At 36.1% G+C, this 23,121-nt stretch overlaps 1 protein-coding gene across 2 annotated transcripts; it reads left to right on the forward strand.

The window, feature by feature from the left end:
- The first annotated feature begins 9,214 nt into the window (after positions 1–9,214).
- Positions 9,215–21,925, forward strand: TWF1 (twinfilin actin binding protein 1). Of its 2 annotated transcripts, XM_003733725.5 has the most exons (10): positions 9,215–9,280; positions 10,926–11,003; positions 12,961–13,139; positions 14,864–14,959; positions 15,916–16,020; positions 16,815–16,835; positions 17,605–17,730; positions 17,992–18,142; positions 18,316–18,437; positions 19,960–21,925. In XM_003733725.5, exons 1-10 carry the CDS (start codon positions 9,256–9,258, stop codon positions 20,128–20,130), a joined length of 1,074 nt encoding a protein of 357 aa, XP_003733773.2. In that variant the 5' UTR covers positions 9,215–9,255; the 3' UTR covers positions 20,131–21,925. The 2 variants fall into 2 exon arrangements, with proteins under 2 accessions (XP_003733773.2, XP_002752399.4); XM_002752353.7 differs by lacking the exon at positions 16,815–16,835.
- The last annotated feature ends 1,196 nt before the right edge of the window (positions 21,926–23,121 follow it).

Raw genomic sequence — 23,121 nt, forward strand, 5'->3', positions numbered from 1 at the left:
CGGCATATGTGAAAAGGCAGCCCTTTGGTTTATGGCTGCTGTAGCAATTTTTACAGCCTGTTACTGTTTATGGCTTTGGGTCCTTCATCTTGTATGCTACCTGACACCTTGACTCCAAACAAGCGACCTATTTTTCACTTCATGATCTGCTGTTGCTGTTTCCTGGTATTTTATAGCCAGACTGCCTCATTTGAAAATGTACCTCTGCGTATCCTTATAACACCTCTCCTGTGTCTTCAGCAATTCACTCTGCATCAGTTCCTGAGACAGCTGATACTGGGGTATTCTATTGACAGAACTGAGATAACTGGTGTGGGTGAGAGGCAGATGAACACTTCTCTGACTTCCTAAATGGCCCTTATCAACTAGTTACAAGACTTAAAATTCTTAATTGTTAAGACACTGACAATTTGTATCCAAAGTTAAAGTATTAAAGGTCTTCATATATGATAAATGAGAAAGACAACCAATAATTTAACAAAAGCACTAGTTATTTAACATTGACTAGGAGCTAGCCACTGAATCTCTTTGTCCTTAAAACCCAGCATCACCAGCAAGAAGTTATTATTGTTCCCAGTTTACAGATGAGAAAACTGAGACTTATGAAAAGATGAAGGAAATTTTCCTGGATGACACATCTAGCAAGTGACAGGGTAAGATTCAAACCCAGGACTGTCTGACCCCAAAGCCCAAGGTTGCTTCATTGTACACAGTGGAACAGTCTTGGTCAGCCATTCACACCTCCACAGGAGCTGCAGTGCTCAATAAATGTTTGATGAATCTGTGAATGAGCTCCTTGTGGTGAATTAGTTTACCAGATTGGCTTCCAGTTACCTGGCAAGTATTCTGAACAAGCTTGACTCTGGATGAGTTAGTTGTGCTAGGAGAAAGGAAAGGTGCAGCCCAGAATAGAGGGCCCAGCACCAGCAGGTTTAGGTGATAACATCTAGAGAAGCCAATGGGAAGAAAGTCACAAATATGATATGATATTAGAAGGATGGTAGGGAAGAGAATAGAAACAGCCCCACAAAGCACCAAAACCGATTCTGGGATAATATTGTTCAGAGACGACCCTGCTGCTATGTATGGTCCCTTCATGCCCCCTTTGACCATCTCGCATTCCACATCACCCAAGTAGGAAGCTGTGGAAGTGAGCTTTTTCTGTAGGGGAAACAATGCCTCTCTGATGTATACTTAAACTTTAAATTCCTCAAAGTGCAATTCAGCTCACTTAAAGCTGTATTTTTTAAATGAAAATCACATATAATTTCAAGTGTGTTCCTGTTCCAGACCAGAGTTGCAGAACTGAAAGATCTGTGTCCTTTTCAACATGTTAGTCCATCTCCATTATAAACATCTAAGATGTGCTATCACAACGTGACTATACCTGAAAATCTACGAGGGATCTATCCCACTTCACTGTTAATGAGCTATCCCTTCACTGCTCTCTATCCCACTTCACTGTTAACGAGCCAGAAAAAATGGGAAATATCAGGGCGCTGACAATGGTTGTGAAAGAAAGGAAGGGAAGAAGGGAAAAAAAGGAAGGGAGAAAGGAAAAACAGAGTTTAAAACCAAAAAGTATCAAGGCTAAAGTGAATTGGAGGTTATCTACTAGAGCCAAGGAAAGTGAAATGTGATTTAACTGGACCTGTGCTATTGTTTGTGAAAGAACAATTCAGGAACAAACGACAGTCACTGAGTAAGGAAGGGCCTTGAAATGAGCTTCTTTGAGAGTGTAGAAAACACTGACTAGGGAAATGAACTGATGAGACTCACATAGTCTGGCACACCAAAGGGCCAGAGTGTGAAGAAATAAACTGTAATGTTATCTCAGAGAAAGGGAAAGAAAAAGAGTTCAGGATTTGAAGGATGAGAAAAAAAATCAGTTCAGGGCCAGCACGGTGGCTTAGACCTGTAATCCCAGCACTTTGGGAGGCCAAGGCGGTTGGATCACCTGAGGTCAGGAGTTCGAGATCAGCCTGACCAACATGGAGAAATCCCTTCTCTACTAAAAAAATATACAAATTAGCCGGGCATAATGGTAGGCACTTGTAATCCCAGCTACTTGGGAGGCTGAGGCAGGAGAATCTTTTGAACCTGGGAGGCAGAGGTTGCGGTGAGCCAAAATTGTGCAATTGCACTCCAGCCTGGGCAACAGAGCAAGACTCCTTCTCAAAAAAAGAAAAAGAAAAGAAAAACCAGTTCAGAAAACCTGAATAAAATAGCATCCAGGATCATGAATAAAGCTGGTAAGAGCATGAGTATGAAGGAAACTGGGATGGACTTACTGAGTCAGTGAGTAACGGGAATCCAAACAGAAAAGTGCTATTGGGAGCCTGAATGGAAAATTGAATCTGGGAACTTGAGTGGCAGACTCAGCTGCTGCTGGTGCTGCTTTTTTCTTTCTTTTCTTTTTCTTCCTTCCTGCTTTCTTTTTCTTTCTCTCTCCTTCCTTCCTTCCTTTCTCCTCCTCTTGTTCTTCTTCCTCCTCCTCCTTTTCTTCTTTTTCCCTCTTCCTCTTCCTCTCTCCTTCTCCTTCTTCTTCTTTTGGAGACATGGTCTAACTCTGTTGCTCATGCTGAAGTAGAGTGCACATGATCATAGCTCACTGCAGCCTTGAATTCCTGGGCTCAAACAATGCTCCCACCTCAGCCTCTCAAGTAGCTGGGACTACAGCCACATGCCACTACACCCAACTAATGTGTGTGTGTGTGTGTGTGTGTGTGTGTGTGTGTGTGTGTGTATGCTTTCTGTAGACAAGAGGAGTGGGAAGTCTCACTTTGTTGGCCAGGCTGGTCTGGAACTCCTGCCTTCCTCCTCGGCCTCCCACAGTGCTATGATTACAGACATGAGCCACTGCACCCGACCTCGGCTTCTTCTTAGTAAGAGCCCAGGCTAGTATAAAATCAAAGTCAACTGATTTAATAATATTGATCAAAATTGCCAAGGGTAAGGGCTAGTGTGGACCAGGGAGCAGAAACAAGATGAATGTGGAAGAGTAAGGTTAACTTTTGAAACCTTTGCCAATCTGATAACTGAATAGCACAAAAATAAGAATTTGACATTTCTCTCACTAGTATATAAATATATCCTTCACTTTCCTTTCACTGTAGTAAATCCAAGGTGCACATTAATTGTAGTAAAATGTGTGCATTGCAGTGAGTAAAGAGAACACAAAGAAAAGGGTGGGTCAATTTCTTTTAATATGCTTAATTCTCCATTGACAACAGATCAAACAAAGCTGAAATGAAAGGCCAGAGAGAAATTGTTCCCAAGGATTTTCTCTTTGAGGAGCTGTCTCTGAGAACTCATTTAAGAAAGAACAGTGTCAGGTCTAAGCCTGTAGGTAGCAAAGAATGAAGTACAAACCAGAATTGTTAAGATGACATCATAAATTCAGACACTACTGATGTCTGTTCACAGGACTATTCAGCTGTTTAGCAGTGCTACTCAACATATAGAATCCGAAACATTTTTTTTTTTCAGATGGCGAATACTTTTTGGATTTTTACATAACCTTGGAATGAGTCACTATTTAAGAAAAATGTCCAAATTCAGAAAATATATGTATCTCTTACAATCTTTTCATTTACTATAGTAGTGAATCTCATTAAAGTTTTAAGAATACAGAAATACATGCTGAAAGATATACAGTATTTCTAAATCTGATAACCAAGGCATATTTAGCTGCTTTTTTGCAAAGGAATATTTTCAGGTCTCAGCTGATTTGCTTCTCTATTTAGCAAAGTTATAGGAAACTTTTGCCACTATCTTGTTACGTGCAGAGACTGTAGATTAACTTGCTGTAATTTCAACTTTAAAACCATATGTGTCCTTTGTTGCTCAAATTCTCACTAATTGAAATCTAAAATTTAGGAATCAAATGAATTTGATAACACAGCATCCGTGTTGTACCAACCTGCTATGAAAGATTTCACTCTATAAACTGTATGATGAAGGACATTTTTACATAACAGTCTTGGTAAAACAAAATGCCTCACTTATAAAATATATTTGGCTGCTAGTAACAGAGAATGTAATTAATTGTGGCTTTAAGAGAATGAAAGTTATTCTTCTTGAATGTAAGACAATTCTAGAGGGAGGCAGGCCAGATCTGGTAGGAGAGAGTGACAGTCAACAAGAACACAGAAGATTCTTTGTCTTTCTTTTCCATGATCCTAATTTGAGGTTTTCATCATTTAGATAGCCTCAGGTCCAAGATAGCAACTGAAACTCCAGGCATCACACCTTCATTCCAACGAAAACAGGAGTTGGGGTAGGGAAATAGAAAAGGATCATCATCCCCACTATCTAGCCCCACTTAAGAAACCTTTCACGAAGACTCACCCAATTTTTCATATCGTTGGTTGAAACTTACTCACATGGCCACATCTAGCTGCAAAGGAAGTAGAAATGTGACCTTTTAGCTGAGCACCTTGCCACATCAAATAAAATCTTGTTGTATTGTTAAGAATAAAAATTATTGTGTAGCAACTATCTACTGAAAACTATCATTAAAGCATTACCAACACCTATGTGCCAATATAATTATCTTAATGAATGACTTTTGAATAATTCTTTTTCTGGAATTCATTATATTACTGTTCCCATTATTAACATACAATGTAAGAGTTAACTCCTTCATTGGCACATCCCTAAATAAAGGTCACCATACTGACCTAACCTATTCTGAAAACACATAACAGATACATTGAAGTTTTACGATAAAGCTGTTGTTGTGCAGTAGCACTTAGTGAAAGGGTTAATCTGTTTTGGATCCCAAACATGAGGCTATGATTTTCAGGCAGCTCCAAAGAGTAGTTTAGGCTGGAAGTGAAGGGGCTTTAATTATCCTGTAATCTCACTGAGCATCCCTGCCCTCTCGCCCTGCCTGCCAATTTGCTATGAATACCTTTCTTGAATTTGTTTTAAAAAATCCAGCAGAACAGAATAAAACAAACAAAGCCTGGTATGCAAGCTCAGCTTACAGCCCCCCTTGCACCATCTTCCCACCAGACTGCAGATTCTGGCCCTAAATTTATTTAATGTGGAAAGTCTGGAGTTGCCTGTGTTGTGATTGCAGAAATATATAAAGGACATAGAAGGTGGTCCCCCTTTGTGGATCAGTATGAGAGAATATCTCCTGCACATGCTATTTAAATGTTAGGGGAGGTTTTTAGGTGTTAATTCACATCACTAGCAAAGACAGAGAAACAGAGAAAAAGAAAGAGAGCAATATGTTCAAAGTGATTTGCAAATATTCCTATTAGGCATTTAAATCATCCTACCCCACACGAGATGTTAGAGATAATGAGAAAGAGATTCAAGACGCTGTTGCTAAGGCTCTTTTCCAGCCCAGCGTGGAAATCTCACTATAAATAATACATCAAAAAGCTGGTTGCTTTGTGCTTTCCTGCACTTTGATTCCAATATGCATCCTTATCATTATCAACAGCTCTTTTGAACTGAAGTGTTCCCTGTTTCTTTCATTGGAAAGTATGTATCATTTATTAACATTACTTTAGTCTAGACTTTACTTGGGAAAATAATAAAGAAATATCATTTGATTGAACTATTCCTTAACCCAGACTCTTTGTTCTGTTTTCTCAAGCACCACTGAGTCCAACAGGAATGAAATAATTTTCTCTTATATATTCCATTTTGTGAAAAGTTTTAGCAATCTTGTCAGGTGCTTATTGTGAATTGTTGAGGGTTATAATTACATGCATATAATAAATAATATCAGTCAGGGTATGTTACTTAAATCTTGATCCTTATTTTTTATAATCCAAAGGGTTATTTTTCTTACTTAATGCTTTATAAATCTAAGGATGTGTTACATAAAACATAGCGGTTCACAGGGCCCAGTGATATTGTGGTTTTATGAACCTATATAAGAAATCAACTTTGGATTGTTGCTTTTGAGGTTGGAAATTCAATCCAACTCCATTTGCACTGTTTTAAGTGACTTATTATTTTGAAACATATTGTATTGTAAAGAATTGTGTTAGATTTAATTCTAACAAAATATGAAGCCCAACATACATCGAGCATATCATATATGTTAGAGCTTCATAAAGTCATATCTCACTTGATTTTCATGACAAACATCAGACTTGGGTATAAAACAAGAGAGAAAATGGAAACTTCGGTTAAATAATGTTCTTCATGGTCATACAACTTCTATGTGTTTTTAAAAAATTTATAGTAGGGTTTCTTCTCTAGGTAAATCTAATGCAAAAAGTGCAGCTCTTTATAATTACCTCACCAAGTAAAGAAGAAATGAATCTAACAATAAGGTTTCAATTCAGAGAAGAAACAAGATGGATGGATGAATTTTTTTATGGTTTCATGTGTACATGCACTATACACAAACATGTACACTGCTTACATTAATGTGACATACATCATAGTCTCTTCTATTGTAAAAATACTTTATGGAGGGTGTGATTTTAAAATGTCATTCTTTGGTATTTGACCACACAGAAGATCTAGGTCAGAAGTCCTAAACTACATTTCAAAGGTCAAATCTGACTTGCAGTTACAGTCCTCTTGTTTTGTTTTCCTACATAATCAAAATAGAGATTTTACATAAAATCCCAGTTCCAACACCACTTGCAAATTATAAGATTGGTCATCTTGCACTTGAATTCCCACAGAGCATCAGCCAGCCAGAGTTGAGCAGTAGTGCCTCTTTTTTTTTTTTTTCTTTGAGACAGGGTCTATTGCCCAGGCTGGAGTGCAGTGGGGTGATCATGGCTCATTGCAGCCTCTACCTCCTGAGCTCAAGTGATCCCATCTCAGCCTCTTGAAAGCTGGGACTAGAGAGGCAAGCCACCCCACCTGGCCTAGTGGTAGCTCCTTTTAGATAGATCCTGTGTTCCCTCTCATTGCCACAGTCTCCATTTATTAGCTGCAATCACTTGTTATTTAACTGCCACTATAAGCATTTGTGTTTTGTGACCACCATTATAGGTTCTAAACATTAGCTCTAACAAATTATAAAAAGTAGGAATTCTATGCCTGTTTCCCACACCCAAGATTCATCTCCCCTCCTGTGATAATTGCCTTTCACTCATGGGCAGTGTGTATTGGGTAAACCAGCCAGCTCGGCCAAGGATGATTTGACATAAGCCACGCAGCATCATTCACACGCTTTCTCTTAGGGACTTTAAACTTGGATTGAGAAGAGCTATTCAATCTCTGCATGCAGCTACAACCCTGTCAATTTGGAAAGTGTAGGGTAGCTGTATTCAGCCATTTTGACTGCACAAGTAGAGAGAGCCTAATTGGAAAAAAAGAAGAGAAAAGTAGACGTGATAACCACATTGTCAAGATCCATAAGATTCTCCAATAGCCTCCTAATAAACCCTCTTATCTGCATATATTGTCTAAAAATGGTTTGCTTCTTATAGACATTTGTCTTAGCCTTGAAACCTACTGATTTCCCCATGCTATGGTTCAATTTCCAAATCTTTTAAGTTAAAAAAACAAAACCTGGTATTTTGTTCAGCCCGTCACACAGCATTACGTTGGTACTTAAATAATCTATTATATATTATTTGAAAACTGTAAACTACCATACAATTCTAAAGTATTATTCTCATGACAGGTCTGGCAAATGTTCACTAAATGGAGACACAATAGATGAAGAAAAGTGGGAAAATATTTGTGGCTAGAGCAGAGCAAGGCACCAAGACCCTTGCAGCTTTTAAGTCAAACTACTGTACTGGCAGTAAATTAGCACTTTCTGGTGGCTTTTGGGGTGGTCCCAACCTAAATGGACATCCCTCTTCTTCAAGACTGAACATACAGTGGTCTTTCCCAAGCATGAATATGGAAGAATTATATTTCTGTCATCAGTACTTCTGAGCAAGGCCAACCTTCTTAAGCAACTTCCCTGAGGCACCAGGATATGAATCAGTCAAAACACTGCAAGTGAACAATGCAATTTTCTCTCTGCTCAGCAATGTAGTTAAAAACTGGCAAATCAGGGTGAACCATTGTGTCAGGAAGAATTTGGTTAGAATGAAACTCCTCCCTATATTTCTTAAATCCATACAAGTCATAAAACTCAGATTAAATTTAGTTTATTCCTGAATATGAGGGTATGTCTGAAAAACAGAGCTCAGATAATAGGGAATAGAACATAACCTTGTTTCCTGTGATCCTTGTAAAGAAAAACAATTGCAGGCCTGTTAATCATTCATTAAAAAGACATTGTATAGTATTTGAACACTGATTAACTTGCACTTATATTATTGACCTGAATAAATTACTTGTTCATTGGCAGATTATAATTTTGTGTGTCAAGGCCCCCAAAATAAGAACTAGCTTAGTTCTGCACCTAGTAGCAGAAGAGAAGCAGTACCAAAAACAAAACAAAACAAAACAAAAAACCAACCCTCAAAAACTAACATTACCCTTCAGAGGGAAACGTTTTTAAAAGCAGGATTGGAAAAGATTTTTAAGTAATATCTGCTGTTACCTTACAAATCTGTCCAAGTGAATTTTGAATAATTATTGGATTAAACAATAAACAGTCAACCTAAAGCAAAGCAGTAAAATAGTATAATCGACCACAGAGGAATACTCAAATCAGCTAATCTCTCTTAGTGGCTGTCTCTTTTTGGAATGAAGAGATAGATACGCTAGGTCTCTAAATGTGTCCAGCTGAAAAGAAAAGTTAACAGTCTGAGATTAACTCAATTAAAATCGTGGAAAAATTTGATGAGAGACAGTTTATAGTATATTCGTTCTTTTAAAACAATGGAGCAAGGAGAAGGCTTTTCTACACTAAATGGTATCGATTATAGAAAGAGTAAACCAAAAACGATAATGTGCACATCTTTTTCAAGCTGAAAAATGCCTGTTTGATAAAATGATCATTTCCGTTTTTGAGCATCCCTTTGCTGAGTAGCGAATGGCGCGTCGGCGGGGTCGCTAGAGGGCAGACGTCGGAGCACTGAGATCTCTCGGTTCTGCGGCATTTTCCCCAGGAGAAGCCGGAGAAGCGACAGCAAGAGCGGAGGCAAGACCCTAGGCAGAGAACTAGGGTCGCGAGGCCGGGGGTTGGACAGCAGCAGATCGGCGGGTCGCTCTGGCACGCAGTCGGCCTCTCGGGGCGGGGCGGCCGCAGGTCGCGGACGGATGACGCGCCGGGGCGGGCGGAGGAGCAGCCACTTCCTGGAGCCGCCGGCCGGGGCCGCTCGCTGCACTCAGCTCCGGAGCCGGGAGCCAGCGGCCGCCGCCATGTCCCACCAGACCGGCATCCAAGGTAACGGCGCCCGGCGCGACCCGCAGGGAAGGGGCTCCCCAGAGGCTCGGGAGAGCCGGGTGGGCTGCAGGGCGGACAGCGCTGGAGTCGGACCCGGAGCTCCGGGAGTCTGCCTCGCGGGGCGAGCCGGGCCTCAGTGCTGCTCCGTGCTCCTGCTTCCCTGGCGCTCCCGGCCTGCGTCCTCTTCCAGCCCGGGCCCTGCTGCTGCCACGTTGCAGATGGACCCGAAATTCGGAGGAGCGAAGGAAATTGGATTTCGAGGTGGCCTGGTTGAAGGGGGCGTGCCCTCCACCGTCCCCGACATTAGTTCAACTTTCCCCCTTTTGGTCAGGTAGGGAAGAGCTGGGACAGTGAGGGCGACTGGGGCTTCCCTACGCTGTCGACAGCCAGGCAAGTTTTCCTTTTCGTGGTGCAAAAGAGAATGTTACGGGACTTTGATTACAGAAAGAAACACGCCAGAATCTTTCTCATATCAGTAGGAGTGCTTCCCAAAACTCTCCGGCATTTTCTTCCCAAATAGGAAAGTGAATTATGTTCTGAGAAATCCCGGGTGTGGAGTGTGTTTTGATCTTTAGGTACTCCCCAAGGGAAACTGAAATCCTGATCTATATGGTTGCACGTAATCATCGCGTGCAGACAGTTGAACGTGCAGTTATATCTGACCTCCATTATTTCCTGGTTTGAAATTGGGCAGTCTAGAAGTGCTCACCTCATCAAGAGTCAAATAATATATCCCCGGGTTACTAGCGATCACTTAACGAGTTCTAGTATAAACTCAAGCTCCTCCTGTCAATTACGAGTTCTCCTAGATGAACACTTAATTGCATGTTTTATTCTTAAAAGATTTTTCATACCACCCCACACATCCCTCTGCACGCATGCACTCACAAAAACAAAGTAGTCTCAAATCTGAAAGCATTGTTTTATTTATCCGTATTAATTTCGATATGTAAATATATAGTTACTGACTTTCATGCTTGAGCCTTATAGCAAGCACTACCTACTTAAATAGTGGTTTCTTGCTGTTAATAGACAACACAGAAATGAAATTAGAACGAAACTGAAGTTTTACTGGAACACAAGTGTTAGTTATTAAATATATATTTATTCAATGAGTTTAATCTAGCTTTTGAGAAATCCACGTTAGAAAAATATAACCTGAAGTAAGATTGAATGCATTTCATTGCCTTTTCTTTAGTCAAGTTAGGATATTTGATATATACTGTTGTTTTTAACGGGAAAATAAAGTGAACTGATGAAGAAGGTGGCTATCATAAGCTTGAAACTGAATTAGAGAATGAAAGCAGGTTCTCAGTATTTTTCCAAAGAGCAATACAAGTTTTTCAAAATTGTAACTTGCTCATTATTGGGTTTGAGTAACTTCAGTATGTTCATCCCTGTGTTATTTCTGCTACAAAATTATGTAGCTAAAACAGATTCAAATTATTAGCATACTTTAAAAATGTTTATATTTCTTAATTGTATAGTCTTCATTATTTTATGCCATTAGTTTTATAATACTGATAATAAGGATGCTACATGCTCCAGATTTTTTCTTTGTATTCTAAATAATTTTTTCCCATATAGATAGCAAAGTATTCATATGTAAGTATTAAAAGTTTACTTTCTTTATCTTTTTTCACAGCAAGTGAAGATGTTAAAGAGATCTTTGCCAGAGCCAGAAATGGAAAGTACAGACTTCTGAAAATATCTATTGAAAATGGTTAGTTAAATATTTTAAAATATTTTTTGTTCCTGGATTAGTGGCTGTTGTATTTTTAAATTTACTGTGTGTTGTCAGTGATTTGAACTATTAATTAATGTGAAACAAGTTCAGATATTACCTTACGGTAACTTGGATTCCTCATATATTGTGCAGGTCCCTATGGGCCCCTGATTTCATTCTCAATTCTGTGACTATCAAGGAAATAGATGTTTTTTGATGTGACTTCTTCCTCTTTTACTTTTTGTGTCTCAGTTTCTGCACTACAGTCCATTTCTAATGTCAGTGCTTCCATCTGTGGAATGGAAATCAGTAAACAGGTGATTATCAAAAACAATAGTTACTTGTGAATTATTCGGTAAAGTTTGTTTTGAAATAGAAACAAAGGATTTCAATCTCCCATTTTCTTCATTTGATTGCAACCTTTGCTACAGAAATGATCATTACCCTTTCTTGTTTTGGGAAAGTTCTGAGACTATAACAAACTACAAATTGATTCTTTAAAAATAATTCTTTAAGCAGGGAATCTGGTTGAGTGGTAGAATTTTTTAAGTCAGGCAGATCTGAATTTGAACAATTTCTGTTATAGCTACTCAATCCCAAAGAATATGTTAAAATATTCCAGTGGCCTAACTTCTTAAGTATCTGGAAATATTTTGCTTTGGAAAAGTAATTTGTTCTTTCACAAACTGGAATTAAATCTAATTGGTTTTCTGTTTTTTTGCTTATATATTAAAACCAGAATAGTTTATAAAATATGCATTTGTTTACAAATAACATTCAATAGGAGTATAGTATATTGTAAAGCAGCATATTTTAAAAATACTGGGCCAAAACTTTAAATGCCATCATTTCCTAAGTGACTAAGGAATTAAAATGGAAAAGTTAATCTAGCATCTCTAAGGAAGGAAAATGCCACTATTTCCTAAATTATTATTTTCTAGTTTTACTTTTTGTTTTGTGAAAATTTTTAAAAAAGGAAAATTCCAAAGACTAAAATCATAAATACCTATATCTCCCCTTTATTAATAATTGATAACATTTTATATTTACTTAAAGCATTTTAGAAAATTCAGTGTTTTTCTGGTATAAGAGCATCCCCTTTAAACAATTTTACTTCTGATCCCTTTCCCCTGTGGCAACTAGAATTAGGAGTTTTGATATTTGTGCAGTCTTTTTTTATATGTATCTCTAAATAGCGTATACTGCTCTTTGAGTTCACATAAACTGCATGATACCATCTTATTCTAGATCTTTCCTTTTTCTCAAAATGTTACATTTGCAATTAGTTTTGATATCTCAATAATTAATTTTAAATCTGAACAGAATGTTTTTACAGTGTCTTGTTGATGATCATCGAGGCTATTTCCAGTCTTCACTGTTACTGTATAGTACTGCAGTGAACACCTTTGTACTTATGTATAAGAGATTCTGTATGCAAAGTAGATTCACAATTTTATTTGATTCTGTCGAATAGCATTTCAAAGTGGCTATACCATCTAGGCAAATGTTTAAATCTGGAGCATTATGGCCAAATAAATAGGAGTTAAACCTGGTTTTAATATTTTTTACTGTACAATTTAGTGTTAATTTCAGAAATTATACCTTTGAATGGTAGTTTAAATATATTTTGTGGATAACTTAAGCACAGACATTTTGGAAAATAGAAATGTAACCACCCATTATTTGATCATTCAATTCAATATTATGATCAATTTTGTATGTTTCTTAGGCTGTGTATATTTAAAAATTTTAACCATGTTCGTAAAATGTTATCTGTTTTTATAATGCTTGATATCATAATTATTTTCTATATTGCCACATTTTTCCTTTTGACTTGTTGATGTGAATAATAATAACTGGGAAATGACTACCATTTTATTTTTCTAGTCTTCATCACACTACCACTTGGTTTTTCAAACCATTTACCTGTCTTTCTAAAAATAATTTTTCATAGAGCAACTTGTGATTGGATCGTGTAGTCAGCCTTCAGATTCCTGGGATAAGGATTATGATTCCTTTGTTTTACCCCTGTTGGAAGACAAACAACCATGCTATATATTATTCAGGTTAGATTCTCAGAATGCCCAGGGCTATGAGTGGATATTCATTGCATGGTCTCCAGATCATTCTCATGTAAGTAACTTCTTTGTAGTTTGTTTTACATTAAATGCTAGAAAGATGTTTTTGAAATTTCTAGGCCAAATAAAGGCAATAATCATTTCCCATAGAAGGGAATGATCATAAGGAAAATCCTTGGATTGATAATGTGGAATCAGGAATAATGTACTCAGATTCAGGAGTTTTGTCCTTGAAATCAAAATAATTATTACTCATTTAAAATTTAAAAATTTGTGGCAGTGACAACTTTAAAAAATTATTATTAAGGCAAGTCTCACTCCTGGCTCACTGCAACCTCTGCCTCCCAGATGCGAGTTATTCTCCTGCCTCAGCATCCTGAGTAGCTGGGATTACTGGCATGTGCCATCACACCCAGCTAATTTTTATATATTTAGTAGAAACAGGGTTTCACTCTGTTGCCCAGGCTGGTCTTGAACTCGTGGCCTTAAGTGATCCACCCACCTCGGCCTCCCAAAGTGCTGGGATTACAGGTATTAGCCACTGTGTCCAGCATAATTTGTGACAGTTTTAAAAATGACTCCATGCAAACTGCTTGGCCCTGAGAGTAATAATTGTAATAAATCTGAGAACTAGTTGAACATAATATTACATTTTTTTAGTATTATCACGTATTTATTAGTCACTACCATTCAAGTGATGGGCTTACATACAAAAACAAGTATTTTAGGAAAGTTGGTGGTAGATTGACTAAATAGAAAAATGGACAAAATTAATATATGAACACAGCCCAATATTTTAAAAATTAATTTGAATCTTTCTTCTTAAAAAAATAATGGTTTTTAAAGTTATCTACATACTGTTCTCAAAAGATCATCCTATTCCTCTTTAACTCCACATGTTCTGTCTGAAAGAAATACTGGATTTGACCATGTGGGATTATGAAATTATTTGTTAATTGGTAGTTATCTTTCATAGCTTTCCATAGTTTCCAGTAGATACTTTAATAATAGTATATGTTACATTTTTTTCCAATCCTGTGTCCCTCCTAGGATGGTATATGCCATTGGTAAGCCATGAATTTTCTTAACAACTTAGTTTGTTAATACCCGATACAGCTTTGAGAAGAATGTCACTACCAAAATTACTTCATTTCAGTGTTCCTCACATTTTAATTTTCTATTCTTGAACTCATGAGTTTGAAAAATGAAGAATTTTTTGAAATTTATTTTTTTTAACTTAAAAAAAAAAATGTGGCTGGGCACAGTGGCTCACACCTATAATCCCAGCACTTTGGGAGGCCAAGGTGGGTGGATCACCGGAGGTTAGGAGTTCGAGACCAGCCTGATCAACATGGTGAAACCTGTCTCTACTAAAAATACAAAAAATTAGCCACGCATTGTGGCACATACCTGTAATCCCAGCTCCTCTGGAGGTTGAGGCAGCAGAATCCCCGGTACGACTCTCCTGCCTCAGCCAGAGGTTGCAGTGAGTCAAGATCATGCTATTGTACTCCAGCCTGGGCAAGAAGAGTGAAACTGCATCTCAAAAAAAAAGTGACATTGTAAATTAAAGGCTGTCTTAATAGCCGTTGATAGTTTAGATGCCCATGTTATGATGGTTATTTGTACACATGTACTTTAACATATTATAGTCAGTGGACTTATGCTCAGTTTTATTTTTAATATGCTTCAGGATTTTAATTTATTCAGAATGTGCTTTCTTTTGTAATCTTATGTTTTTGCCTATAAACTTCTAAGTAAACTTTCACAACTGAATAGGTTCGTCAAAAAATGTTGTATGCAGCAACAAGAGCAACTCTGAAAAAGGAATTTGGAGGTGGCCACATTAAAGATGAAGTATTTGGAACAGTAAAGGTATTATATTTTTATGTGGACTCTATATGTTGCAATTAAAATGATTAAAGATGAGAACTCCTAGGTAATAGGTAATTGATATGAATTCAGATGGATATTCTGAAAACATGAGAATAAGAAATATTTCATATGATATAAAGTTAACTATAATGAATATGTAACTGAGTTTATTCATTTGCATCTATTTGACATTGACAGTAAGTGGTATTGAAACATACTGATTCTTTTAAAGTATTTATATGGTAAATATATGTATTTATACATATATATACAAATTGAAATATATTTTTCAACTTTTTTTGTTCTAAACAGAGCTTTTCTGATTCAGAAAGTCATATGATCTAGTGGTTAGAGCACAAGACTATATGGGAGTATATTGCTTATTCATCAATTGTGAAGTGGGCCAGTTTCTCGGTTTTATGAGCCTCAGTCTTCTAAATCACAAAATTTTGATGCTAGGTAGATCTCTTTGTAGTATTTGTTTCCTTTGATATGAAAATTTTAATATCTGAATAATTAATAAAGAAATTATATAAATCATTATAACATAGTATTCAGAATATGAATATGTTGATTATTAGATCATTATGTTGATTATTAGATAATCATAGGGCAGTTGATTATTAATCACAGGGCAGTTTTCCCCAGAAGTTAGTGACAGTTGTCCTATAGAGTTAAAGGATGACCAGGTTAAGTATTTCACTTTACCAGTACCAAACTCATACAAAAGATTTAGTAATTATAAAACTTCAGGAAGTGAACAGTAGGTACTCCCCTTAAAAAGTTTTGAAACTTAAAATTAACGATTAAAGAAAAGTAAAAAGATATTGAAATTCATAATGCTATTTACTTTTATTTAAAATCTTTTCTGTTAATGATTTTGTTTTTCCTCAAGTAACTTCACTTTAGTTTTACTTTTAGAGAATTATTGATTATAGTCCATTCTGTACTTTTAGGAAGATGTATCATTGCATGGATATAAAAAATATTTGCTATCACAGTCTTCCCCTGCCCCACTGACTGCAGCTGAGGAAGAATTACGACAGATTAAAATCAATGAGGTAAGTTACAGCTTCAAAGCCTTTGCAAGGTTTTAAGTGTTTGAAAATAACATATTTTTAATTAATAGATGTGGAGGTAACTAGAGATTAAAGAAGTTAGGTAGCTAGGTTTATTCTGTTTAGTTTAGAGATAAGGCTATGTGCTTAATGTGTTTTCAGAAAAGAAAAGTTAAACATGAATATTAAACTTTATATGCATTTTATAAATAGCTTTTCCTGTAATCTCCTGTCAGAATATTAAATCCTCCTGTTGAAGTACAACCGTTGTTAACTTTGTACTTTGAATATTATATAGAGAAAAAGCGTGTGTTACCCATTTGGTGCAAAGAATATATCTAATAAGGTTACACGAATCAGGTTATTGTTTTGTTGGCTTTCTAGAGACTTCTAAGTTAATTTCTACAAATTAACTTCTATGAACACTACTTGAATAGAGATATATGGAAGATTACTATTTGAGTACTTGTTGAGCTTATTAGAGTCAATACATTTCAGCCATATTATTTTGTAGTTTATCATTATTTTTAATGTGTTTTCTGCAGCTATTCTAATATACTGGAATAACTACTGTATTTCTATTAGGACTTTAAAGAAAAGAATAAGGAGCCAAAACCACTATTAATTAGCCTGAGTCAGAGACTAATAGGAATCAGTCTGGAGAATGGTTGAATATTATTTAATATTAAACTGGTAGCAAGGATCTGTCATACTTTAATTCATATTATTTGAGTAGGGCTTTTTATGTGATTTTTTTTTTTACAAGTTTGATAGTTTGTTTTATTTCTTGCAATCAGAACCCAGAGGATCATATTGGGGTATGCATTCGCATATGTTCTATGATGTTTCCATTAACCAGTATCATTTATGCTGTAGAATCTCCATTCATATTTTTTTCTAAAAGTAAAATTTCTATTGGACTTTCTGTTGCAACACGGCAAATGAGACCCTATACTAGCTATCATTTATCAAGTGCAAAAATCTTTTATGTGCATTGAATGCTTTCTTGAAATATCTTTCTCTTTTTTCAATACATGCACACTATGTTCTTAGTAAAGAAATCTCTTAAGTCTGGAACTTCTGCAGTAGTATAACTTGTTGAGCTGTGTTGTGTCTTTGTACACTGTTTGTATTCCTTTCAATTCAGTGCATGGTGTTTGTGTTGCATTTTCTGTCCAACAGAACAAAGTAAAGTTCTATACATATTGTATGTAGATTGTTGTTTATAAATTATGTCAAGAAAAATTTTATAATGAATGGTGTAATCTGATGACACTCTAAAGAGCGTGTGTAGCTCATTCAAATTGTACCAAACCAAACATAAAAACAAACAAAACCCCTCAAACCCCACTAACACTGTACACTTATTCAAATGTTCACTTCCAACATTATCATAAAGATGTGTCATGCACTCTGCATGTTGACAGAATGCTAGCAGGACCATGAACAAATGTGAAAAATAATTTTAATTATAGGTTGGGCTAGGGTTGAATGATATTATTTTATAGAGGTTGGGTTTTCTTATTTTTGTCATATGATACTGCTAACTGCTAAACTTTACCTGTAAATTAAATCTGTCATACTTAGGTACAGACTGACGTGGGTGTAGACACGAAGCATCAAACACTACAAGGAGTAGCATTTCCTATTTCTCGAGAAGCCTTTCAAGCTTTGGAAAAATTGAATAACAGACAGCTTAACTATGTGCAGTTGGTAAGAGACGTATAATGAGTATTAAATGGCTGCTCTTTTTGGTAGTTCATGGCTTATATAGGGTTTATTCCTAATAGATTTTAAGTTTTAAATGTGCTTTCTGATTTTTAAAATTCATTTTGTAAATATTCATTGTAAAAAATTCAAACAGTCCAGAACTAAGTTCCTCTTTTATTTCTTAGTCTTTTTTTAAAGTATGTTTTAACTTAATTTCCTTATACATGGTTTTAATGAATGTATTTTATTGTTTCTTATTTGCAGGAAATAGACATAAAAAATGAAATTATAATTTTGGCCAACACAACAAATACAGAACTAAAAGATTTGCCAAAGAGGATTCCCAAGGATTCAGCTCGTTACCATTTCTTTCTATATAAACATTCCCATGAAGGAGATTATTTAGAATCCATAGGTATATGATACATTGTTTTTAATATGTTACTTTAAGTTTGTTTATTGGTATATTAGCCCTATATTTGTATATATTTCTTGCCCAGAGGGCTTAGCTATAGTTTTATGAAGTTTTTATGTACTTGCTTTAACTGATATGCTGCTAATTATATTTGTTATTATTTGAACTTACAGTTTTTATTTATTCAATGCCCGGATACACATGCAGTATAAGAGAACGGATGCTGTATTCTAGCTGCAAGAGCCCTCTGCTGGACATTGTAGAAAGACAACTACAAATGGATGTAATCAGAAAGGTAGCCCACCTATTTTGAAATCTTCAGTTTTTGCTAGAGTTTTCATTTCTATGTAGTTTATAATGCATTGTGATTTGTAAATGAAAATATTTATTTTGCTTGTTATCATCCTAAATCCTTAGGATCTCCTTTAAGTGACTGGGGATTACCTATCATGATCCCTATTTCTCTCTATCTCTGTACTCTCTAGTAAGCCACATGTGGCTATTTAAGTTTAAATACCATTTAAAGTTATGTTTTTTTTTTGTTTTTTTTTTTTTGAGATGGAGTTTCATTCTTGTTACTCAGGCTGGAGTGCAATGGTGTGATCTTGGCTCACCGCAACCTCTGCCTCCTGGGTTCAGGCAATTCTCCTACCTCAGCCTCCTGAGTAGCTGGGATTACAGGCACACGCCACCATGCCCAGCTAATTTTTTGTATTTGTAGTAGAGACGGTGTTTCACCATGTTGACCAGGATGGTCTCGATCTCTTGACCTTGTGATCCACCCGCCTCGGCCTCCCAAAGTGCTGGGATTACAGGCTTGAGCCACCGCGCCTGGCCTAAAGTTGTTTCTTAACTCCACTAACCTCATGTTAAATGCTCATTAGCTAAATGTGGCTATGGCTACTGTACTGGATAGTGCAGAATTTATAGGACATTTCCAGCAGTGCAAAAAGTCCTATTGGACAGTGCTGCCAGAGCTACAGATTTGCAGTTATTTCTGGACTCCATATTAATAAGGAATTACAGTCTCCCTTATGACTGCGAATTATGGGATGGTTGGAAATCTTTCCAGTTTGGGGGAAGGGAGGAATAAAATAAACATTTGAATTTTGGGAACTAAGCTACAAATTTTCTTAATACAGATAAGGCATGGGGAAAGATGTATTCTTGAGCCCTTAAACTCATAAAAATACAGGTCCTTAAAAACTACCAGTGTTTTTAGATTCTGAACCCTTCATGCTTTTTAAGTTCCTAAGAATCAATCACTCTAGCATGAGTAGCACCTTCTATAGCAGGGATTAGCTGACTTTCTACTGAGGACCAAAGAGTAAGTAAAGGCTTTGCCAGGCCACATATAATATCTGTCACATATTCTTATTGTTGTTAACAACTCTTAAAAAGTGTAAAACAATCTTACCTTGGGCAAGATTTGGCCTTCGGCCCATGGTTTGTTTATCTCTCTTCACTTGAAGGATTTCAAGTGACCCAAGTGATAAAAGGGCCATGAGTAAATGTTTCTTGAATAAATCGTGTATCAAAGCAACTTGAGAATATAATGGTGGCTTCTGTTTTTAAACACTATTTTAAATTGGAGCAGTAAGAAAGAAGGAAGTGAATGTAGCTGATTATATATTCAAGTAACTCATTTAGCCCCTTCTCCCCAAAGAAGAAAGTGAAACTGTTTTCATATGACCCTTGATTCTTCCTTACTGGAATGAGTATTACATATTTATTTGTGAGCATTTATATATATGAAAACCAGCTTGTTGCTTGTATTAGGTTTTGAATGTTGTGCTTTCTAATTTTATCTTTTATAGATTGAGATAGACAATGGGGATGAGTTGACTGCAGACTTCCTTTATGAAGAAGTACATCCCAAGCAGCATGCACACAAGCAAAGTTTTGCAAAACCAAAAGGTCCTGCAGGAAAAAGAGGAATTCGGAGACTAATTAGGGGTCCAGCAGAAACTGAAGCTACTACTGATTAAAGTCATCACATTAAACATTGCAATACTAGTTTTTTAAAAGTCCAGCTTTTAGTACAGGAGAACTGAAATCATTCCATGTTGATATATAGTAGGGAAAAAATTGTACTTTTTGGAAAATAGCACTTTTCACTTCTGTGTGTTTTTAAAATTAATGTTATAGAAGACTCATGATTTCTATTTTTGAGTTAAAGCTAGAAAAGGGGTTCAACATAATGTTTAATTTTGTCACACTTTTCATAGTGTTGATTCCACACTTTCACATACTTCTTAAAATTTTATACAGTTGGGCCAGTTCTAGACAGTCTGATGTCTTGAAGGATAAACTTACTACTTTCTTGTGGGACAGAAAGACCTTAGTGTGTGTCTTGGAAAAGGCCAGAAGTTGCTTACTCTGAGTAGCTGTGCTAACTCTTGTCAAACTGTAGGATCATGTCTGCAACTTTTAGAAATAGTGCTTTATATTGCAGCAGCCTTTTATATTTGACTTTTTTAAAATAGTGTTAACATTGCAGATTAGCTCACTCTGAAACTTTAAGGGTACCAGATATTTTGTATACTACAGGATTTCTGATGACATTGAAGGACTTTAAACAGCTTTAGTAAATTATCTTTCTAATGCTCTGTGTGGCCAAACATTTATGTTTAGATTGAAATTTGAATTAATATTCAAAAGGAAAAAAATGTTGAGTTTTAAAAATCAGGATTTACTTTTTTCTCCAAAACTACACGTTTATAGGCAAACTGTGTTCTTTATTACTTCTGAGCAAATACTGAGATTTAAAATTAAAGTCCTAGTACTTAAGAGGCTAACACAGATAAACACCTTAATAATCTCCTTTCAGTTAATACTGTATTTCAAAACATGTTTAACTGTTCTGATGCTTTGCATTTTCAGTTAAAACCTAGAGAGATTTTGAGCCTCGTATTTCTCTGATACTTGAAATAGAGGGAGCAAGAACACTTCATGGTTAATCTGTTAAACCTGCTGCAAGAGCCATAACTTTGAGGCATTTTCTAAATGAACTGTGGGTATCCAGGATTTGTAATTTCTTGATCTAAACTTTATGCTGCGTAAATCAAATATCAGAAATGCACATTTCATAGTGTGAAGCACTCATTTCTAAACCTTATTATCTAAGGTAATATATGCACCTTTCAGAAATTTGTGTTCAAGTAAGTAAAGCATATTAGAATAATTATGGGTTGACAGATTTTTAAAATAGAATTTAGAGTATTTGTGTGGGGTTTTGTTTGTTTACAAATAATCAGACTATAATATTTAAACATGCAAAGTAACTGACAATAATGTTGCACTTGTTTACTAAAGATATAAGTTGTTCCGTGGGTGCACATGTAGACTGACATACAGACACCCAAATTATTGCATTAAGAATCCTGGAGCTGTGTTGCTGACCATAGCTAAAGCTGTTATTTTCAGTCAGGAAGACTACCTGTCATGAAGGTATAAAATAATATAGAAGTGAATGTTTTTTCTGTACCATCTATGTGCAATTATACTCTAAATTCTACACTACATTAAAGTAAATGGACATTCCAGAATATAGATGTGATTCTAGTCTTAAACTAATTATTATTAAACCAATGATTGCTGAAAATCAGTGATGCATTTGTTATAGAGTATAACTCATCGTTTACAGTATGTTTTAGGTGGCATTATCATAACTAGATGAATAACATATTCCCAATAAATTTATATAGCAGTGAAGAATTACATGCCTTCTGGTGGACATTTTATAAGTGCATTTTATATCACAATAAAATTTTTTTCTCTTTAGGTTGTGTATGTTCTGTTGGTTTTTCTATTAGAATTTTAAAAAATATTTGTATAATTTTGCATAATTCAGTACCTGATGATAGGTTAGAAGTCCCATTCATTTATTTGTTAATTAGTCTGCCTAAGTCCAAAAAGGATTTTAAGTAGCTTCAAACCTAGGCAAGAATAGTCATGACTATAGGGTGCTTAATATAAAATTTTGCCCCTGTTGTAGCAATAATAAAAATGCCATGAGTTAATTCATTTTCTGTGATAGAAGCACCCCAGCACCAATTTACTTGACACTAAGCTCTTCAGAGACTTGCTATTGTATTCATTCATTTGAAAAATGTTGAATGCACTCCTACTGTGTGCAATTTGCTATCAAATTCTTTTTGTTAGAAATGCAACAAAATGGATGTCTTTTGTAGCAGTTTTACAAAAGATGCAGAAATAGCTTTAGAAAGGCTCATTGTTAAAAGTTTTAAACATTAGCTAAGACACTTCTACTCAGAACTAAACTCATGTGCCTGAGGTATGCACTTTAAATAGTTTGATGTATATCCTTTCACATTTTCTTTGCATATATGACCATATATTGTAATGATGGAATGTTCTTTTTTAAAATAAAATACTAATTCTGGGCTTCATACTAGGTTTTGACCCAGTAGGTGGGTCCAGGAATCAAATAGTTCCATAAATGATTCATGGCTAGCCATGACTGAGAACAGTTTACCTTAAATTATATAAATTGCAGCTCTTCCCCACCCCGATTCAGCCAGCAAACAAGTTTTGCAGTGTACTAGTTATGATAGTGGCAATATCGCATAGAAGAAAGTTTAGATCTTACTGTTGCCCAGTAGCTCTCTACCTTCCTTATCAGTCTGCTTCAGTTCACTTGCAGCTCTCTGTTCCTCTGGTAGACGAAGCACAGCCTCAAGAGCACATCACTCTAACCCCGTATCTACATGCCTTCCTCACAGGTCTCTGCTCAAGGGTCACTGTCATCTCCTTAGGGAGGTCTCCCCCAATTTCCCTATTTGATTGTATGCCATGTTCCTCTCACCTTAATCCTGCTTTATTCCTCCTCATGGCACTTAGGCATTCTATATCTGTGCAGATATTGTCTCCTCCACTAAAATAGAAGTTCACCGGGGGCAAGAAACTTAGCTTCACTCACTGCTACATTCTTAGCACCTAGACGTTTCTATGACATA

This window comes from Callithrix jacchus, chromosome 9, assembly GCF_049354715.1.
Source record: "Callithrix jacchus isolate 240 chromosome 9, calJac240_pri, whole genome shotgun sequence".
NCBI lineage: Eukaryota > Metazoa > Chordata > Mammalia > Primates > Cebidae > Callithrix > Callithrix jacchus.

Excerpts from the sequence above, each read along its gene's own strand:
- TWF1 (XM_003733725.5), top strand. The coding sequence starts at position 9,256 with ATGTCCCACCAGACCGGCATCCAAG. Across the intron at positions 11,004-12,960 it reads GAAAATATCTATTGAAAATG|AGCAACTTGTGATTGGATCG; the intron begins GTTAGTTAAATA and ends AATTTTTCATAG. Across the intron at positions 13,140-14,863 it reads GGTCTCCAGATCATTCTCAT|GTTCGTCAAAAAATGTTGTA; the intron begins GTAAGTAACTTC and ends ACAACTGAATAG.